The sequence below is a fragment of the Anneissia japonica genome, unplaced genomic scaffold (genome assembly GCF_011630105.1).
Source record: "Anneissia japonica isolate Jap-2015-1 unplaced genomic scaffold, ASM1163010v1 scaffold5300_len13080_cov128, whole genome shotgun sequence".
In the NCBI taxonomy this organism is placed as follows: Eukaryota; Metazoa; Echinodermata; class Crinoidea; order Comatulida; family Comatulidae; genus Anneissia; species Anneissia japonica.
The window spans coordinates 7187-13151 of record NW_022705903.1 but is presented as its reverse complement, the minus strand read 5'-3'; the positions used below and the strand labels follow the sequence as shown (position 1 = coordinate 13151).

Sequence of the window (5965 nt, the reverse complement as noted above, 5' to 3'; positions counted from 1 at the left end):
CCTATAGGCACCCGTTTTGTGTATACAACTTGATACATTTTTTTCTCTTCTCGTGTTTCGATATTAATGTTCTTCTTTTCCCTTACAATCTTGTAGGGGTCTGTGACTTGTATTTTCTTTGGACCTTCACCCTGAACCATTTTTAACATGCTTCCAAAGTTGACTAAACAGTCGTTACGATAATTCAGTCTAATTCCCCGAACTTTACAATGAGTTAAATTTCCATTCCTATCTGGCTTGGCTAATTTGTAAGAATAATTGTTTGGTCCCCCAGACACAAATGTGACGATGTGGTTGTCTGATTCCAATTCATCCGTTAATTCGCCCAAAAAATCCCCAATGTGCGGTTCCCATTGTCCTTCCCGACTTACGTATATCACACTGTCGGTATCGTAGTACAATACACGCCTGTCAAGCTGTTCTAAGTGTTCGTATAATTTAAGACGCGTCTGTGCAGATGTATAGGCCGCTATGATTACATTTGTACGACCAGACGGTTCTACAAAGTCTTTAGTTTGTTGCCATTGTACTTCTACCATCTGGTCATTTACAAAGTTTACATTATGCACCTCAGTGTCATCGTGAGTCATCATTTCTAAATATTCCTCTGGATCGTCGATATACGTGGTTTTAGTCATGTTTGGGCGCTGTCCAAATTTCCCCCAAAATGAATTTAGCATAAGCTTGGCCAATGCACGTAAACCAGGGTTCTTTTTTATATTATGGGGATTTAGCACAATTCCTTTTTTTTCAAAGTACAACTGTACATATGTATCTCGTTGTTCTTTGGTCTTACACCAACTAGGCCAATCGCTGGCTTCTTGTTTTAACTTGAGGAAGGCATTAACGTAAGCTGTGAATAGTCCACCATCCTTAGTCACAGGGTCGTATACCAATGTGTTTTCAAAATGCCAAACCTCAAATATTTTCAATACTCTATATCCTTTGTTTAAGGCTTTGATTAACTCAAGTGTTACCCATGTACCCTCAAGCGCACGATCATCATCGCTGTGTTCACATGGAGATTGAACGAGCGACTCGCAACATTTGGAACAGAGAGGAAACATTAAACGACCAGAAGCTCTGTAAGGTAAAACTGGGTGGTAAAGCCCTTTAGGAGGAAGCACTTTACATTTTATTACACCTTCATATTCAGTAATATCTTTAAAATGTTCTGTTATTATTATAGGATGCCCTATTGGATATATTCCAACTTTGTTAACGAAGGGGTATAAACTTGTAAAATCAACATACTTTATCGTTTCATTTGGGTTGAACCGAATAGTATAGCTTAGCAGCATTTGTCCTACCACCAAAGAAAGCATCGCGAGGGACAAGTGGTGATGGAATAGTCAATGTTTTTATGAAATCGGCCATTTCATTGTTTTGTTTGATCTCTTTGTCAAATTCGCATTCCCATTGCTCAATAATACTTATACCCTAGGTCTGTGATATACCGTCGTTTATCTATAGTCTTTTTGGTACAACTCTTCCATATTGAAACCGTTTAAGGGGTGTTTTGTTTCACGTTCCATACACGTGTGTCCATGGTGTAGACAGCCGTGAAACTCAAGTACTATTTCCTCCCCGTTTGCCTGGATATATCCATCGGCTTTGTATTTACCAATGTGTTTTTCGCCCTGATTGGCAGCATGTTGAATATATTGTCCATTTTTATGGGACATCCACTTCAGCCATTGAAGAGCTTTGATAGATTGCCTATCATTCGAAGGGTACCCTAAGGGATGAATGATTCCGATAGTGTCCTGTGGTAAGTATTTGGTACGGTACACTAAGTTGCATGCTGATGCAATCGTAATACAGTTTTGAAAGGGATCTATTCCAGGACTACATTCATCCTCGGTCATTTCCATAAACAGGGATCTAAATTGACATCCCGTCTGGGTTGTAATAATGCATATCTGGCAAATGGGCAAGGACACCCTCTTGATTAGCTTTTGTATTGAAAAGATGCGGAAAATATCCTTTTGCTAACTCATTAAGGCCAAATGCCCCTGGAAGTTTAGACAGAGCCATAGGAAGAAAATTTAATGAGTCTATGAATTTCATGTCTGTACTGTAGCTGCTACATTAATACTCATAACTTTAGCTCCATTGTAGATTACTTCTGGTAGAATGGCATTGTCGTAAAGGTATCGGAGAACAAAGTATGAATCGTAACCTTTGAAATTATGACAAATGATAATTGCACCGGCGTTTTCTTCATTAAAAAGCCATTTGCAAAAATCTTCACGAGTGCTGAGGCCATAAAATTGTTTTTCGCGTTCACCGCACTTTAAACAAGATTCACCCTCATCGATGTTAATACATGCGTTGCATACTTTTTGAGCGATACAAAGATTCGGCTCATGGATGCCAGTTTCTTGAATGCATTCAAAGTCAAAGAAAATATAGCTTGGGCTAACTACATTTATCTCATCATCAATTTCGTCACTTGTATCCTTCATCGTTTCATTATTTACTGGCTGCATATAACAAAGGTGATCTTGTTGTACAAAAGTTTTGCAGATTACGCAGTATTTTTCGCCACATTGATGTGGCTTTCCTCTGTGCCTTTTCTGCTAACGAATTGATCGCAGTCTCTACACCTATAATATAATTTGCATACCGACCCATAAGATGTCGAAAGTTGTCTTAAGTGGTTTTTGTAACAGTTTTCACTTTTAAATGACCTATTACAGTCATCACAATATTTCCAGATTTCTTTAATACAGTTACCTTGAAAGCAGAGTTTAAACGTGTTTTGACACCGATGTTCTAACTTATTGTTGTATCCTTTCATGCATTCGATACAAAAGTAGCTTCTATTGAGGAAAGCGGGCATACTAGTGATAACGTCGTAATGGTTATTGTGATGATACAAGTAGATTTGCTGTTTTGCAGGCGGCCCTCGGTATATAATTGCATTACCGTAATCTAATGAAGCAACAATTATTTGAAATGTTGGCAGCACTTGTTGAAATTGTTTGATCTCATTGATTCCACATTTAGCAAGAGGTACTCCCGCTACGTGGTGTAATTCCATAGCAAGTTGCTGCTGTACATTACATCTCTTACGAATAGCATCCCAGTTCTTTGGTTTTTCAATTTTAGCTTTTGCTGTAATAATAGCTCTAGCGCAACATATTTCATCTTTATTTTGAATTCTAATAATACATTGTTTTTCTCTTAAGAAGCGTTCCAAGTCCACGTATCTTTTTTTGGGAATTTTTCCTCCTCTGGGCATTTGTACGTGCGTAACCTGTATTTCGAGTGACCCATCGATGCTGAATTCTTCGTACGACTGTAGTACTCGCTCTACTCTCGCAAGAAACAGTTCTGCCGTCAAGTGTCGTTTTTTCATCAATGTAAGTTGTATCGGATAATCTAATTCTGGACACTCTACCACCATACGAATCAGATCATCGGGGTGAGCTCCATCCGTCAAGGTGTTGATGAGACTCTGAAAAACTTTATGCAGCGTACTTAGGACGGTAGTTGAATCATGAATATCTAAATCGTCGTTGAATTTAACGGTGTACTGGATTGCTTTCGTCTTGAATTTTTTCATATCAACTTCCGTCATATCTGTGACTTGATAAAAATCATGCCCATTGTTAGATAACTTCTGTAGCTTGGTTGTAGGTTCATCTACTTGATCTGTACCATACCCACTTTGCGCATTATTTTCACTACCATGCTTGTTGTTAAGGTGTCAAACAAAATTGTCATGCCTTGCAAATACTTTACCGCACTTATCACATTGGTGCTGGTTGACATCTGTGTGACGGGAAAGGTGTCTATTGTAGTTGAAGCGAGTTTGGAAAACTTTGTTACATACGTTGCAAGTAAGCGTTGGCTGTAAAACAAAATATGTGAGATAATTCTAATAGAAGTACAGTATTGGATATGTTATTTACTTAATTTGGAAGGGGTATAGGCCTATGAACTTTCAATAAATCAATATTGGGCCTATCAATCAGTTATTCCAATACAAAATTGGGTCTATCAAAAACCATTATCAAAGTTGTTTGGACACTAATCGAAGATCGTGAATAAAAAAAAATTAAATACTGCAAATCCATGCGTTACATTACTATGGTTATTGTATTTAAATGTCACGTTATCTAACTGTTTCTTAACCCTGTGAATTTAGGTTTATGCTGTAGCTTTGTTCCTTATTGTCGAAGATATTCTCTTTTTGTTTAAATTTCTATAATGAATATGAAAGTGAATAATGCCTAGTTTAATACACAGAAGTTTAGAATAAAGGATCACTTGAATAAAAAAAAAATATACGCTAGCAAATAGATTACACATTTATGTAAATGAACTTACCTTCATGTTGTCTTTTTCGTTTTCAAATTGATTGAAATCAATGAATTACAGGGTTGAATATAAATATAACAGTATCTAAAACATAATATAACAAGAAATTACAAAACCGATATCGATATTCAACAAATTTCTACCACAGCTGATTAGGTCACATTTTGTTAAATTGCATACCTGCACCCGAGGTAGTACTATATCTGAAGATTTAGAAAGGCTTACCCATAATTTATTTTATTGTAAAATACTAATATATTTTTATCATTATAATATTGTCCATACATAAAAAAAAAATATGCCAATGTAATTTTATACAAAACATTAAGTTCTTAATCTATTAAACAGATCACAAATAGAAAACTGTTGAAGCTTATAATTAAGACAATTAAACAATCATAACAGTCAAGGAGAATACTTCTAACATGTTATAATATTATTTTGGTAGTTTGTTTTTACCATGCCTATAGTAATTACTAGACCTTCAATGTTGTTTGTATGATTAGAGGTTATTTTTTAACACTTCTTGAAATAGATTATCAATGTTTCAATTACTTTTCCCATATAGAGATTTAATCCTACCTTTTATGTGTTAGAAACACGGTAGTAGTTGTTGTTACTGAACAGTTGTAAGCTAGTGTTGGCCTATGGGCTGATGAGAATTTTCATCAATACTTATACACTGTCCTAGTATAATATATATGGCCATTGACCAATAAGATTTGATTATTCTTAAACAAAGTTAAAACAAAATGAGAATGACCAATCACAAGGAAGAAAAATGTATTACCATTTTTTCAATTGCGCTGAGAGATCATGGGTCACGTGACCCTCCATTTTGACAATTCTGAACTGGTCCAACTGATATACTATCGATTATCAGAAAGTAACGTCATCAGCTGCCCTATGTCACAATTCACATTTGATCAATATCGGACCAAGGCTGGTTACTGTATTCTTTAAAATTCATTCTTTTCGTGACTTATTTTACAAGACCTATCAGTAGCAAATTACACAAACAGAGGATAACAAATAATCTAGGCTACGTTATTTGTACAAAATTGCTTATACTTATAATATTAAAAAATAAAAGAAATAAAACAAATAATAAAACGTAGTATCAAATACAATTATTGCTGATATTCAAGATTAGGTTGGTTAATATCAATAACAAGAGGCTTGATACACCATCTAGAACAGATACTTGTTTTTCATGCTTAGTCAAGCCAAAATGGTCATAGAAGAGCTAAACTAAATGAAATATAAAGAAATGCTAATAAGAACACCTTCATTTCCTGCGGTACCGTACCATCTAAAAGAATACGACGAGAGACAGACCCTATGCTGTTCGCATATACAGAGCGCATTGGACGACGCGTGTAAGGCATCACGAATCAACACCTTTGCGTTATGTACGACTCTATCATATCAGCCATTCTTTTGAAAAAAAAACAAACGGACTACTATATTTCAACATTATGTTAAGAGACACAGTTGTAACGGTAAACAGGTATATAATACAATAGAACCGTTTCAATAGCCTTTCACGTTATAATACAATGTACGATGCGCTCTTTATATGCGAACAGCATAGGGTTAAGCTTGTTTTTAACTACAGGCTATAATCAAGCTGTCT

The 5965-nt window shown here is 35.6% G+C and overlaps 2 protein-coding genes across 3 annotated transcripts; both read right to left on the bottom strand.

Annotated features, from left to right (window-relative positions):
* Positions 1-86: 86 nt before the first annotated feature.
* On the bottom strand, positions 87-1325 carry LOC117105940 (the record flags this gene model as incomplete). Its single annotated transcript, XM_033247246.1, has 1 exon — positions 87-1325. A coding segment is annotated over exon 1 (1239 nt), but the record flags the coding sequence as incomplete, so codon positions are not given.
* Positions 1326-2084: 759 nt separating this feature from the next.
* On the bottom strand, positions 2085-5204 carry LOC117105939. 2 transcript variants are annotated; one of them, XM_033247245.1, is made up of 3 exons: positions 5120-5204; positions 4339-4413; positions 2085-3859 (listed from the first exon to the last, which is right to left on the bottom strand). In XM_033247245.1, the coding sequence occupies exon 3, from the start codon at positions 3584-3586 to the stop codon at positions 2531-2533; it is 1056 nt and encodes a 351-aa protein (XP_033103136.1). In that variant the 5' UTR covers positions 3587-3859; positions 4339-4413; positions 5120-5204; the 3' UTR covers positions 2085-2530. The 2 variants fall into 2 exon arrangements, with proteins under 2 accessions (XP_033103136.1, XP_033103134.1); XM_033247243.1 differs by lacking the exon at positions 5120-5204 and adding an exon at positions 4912-5104.
* Between the last annotated feature and the right edge of the window lie 761 nt (positions 5205-5965).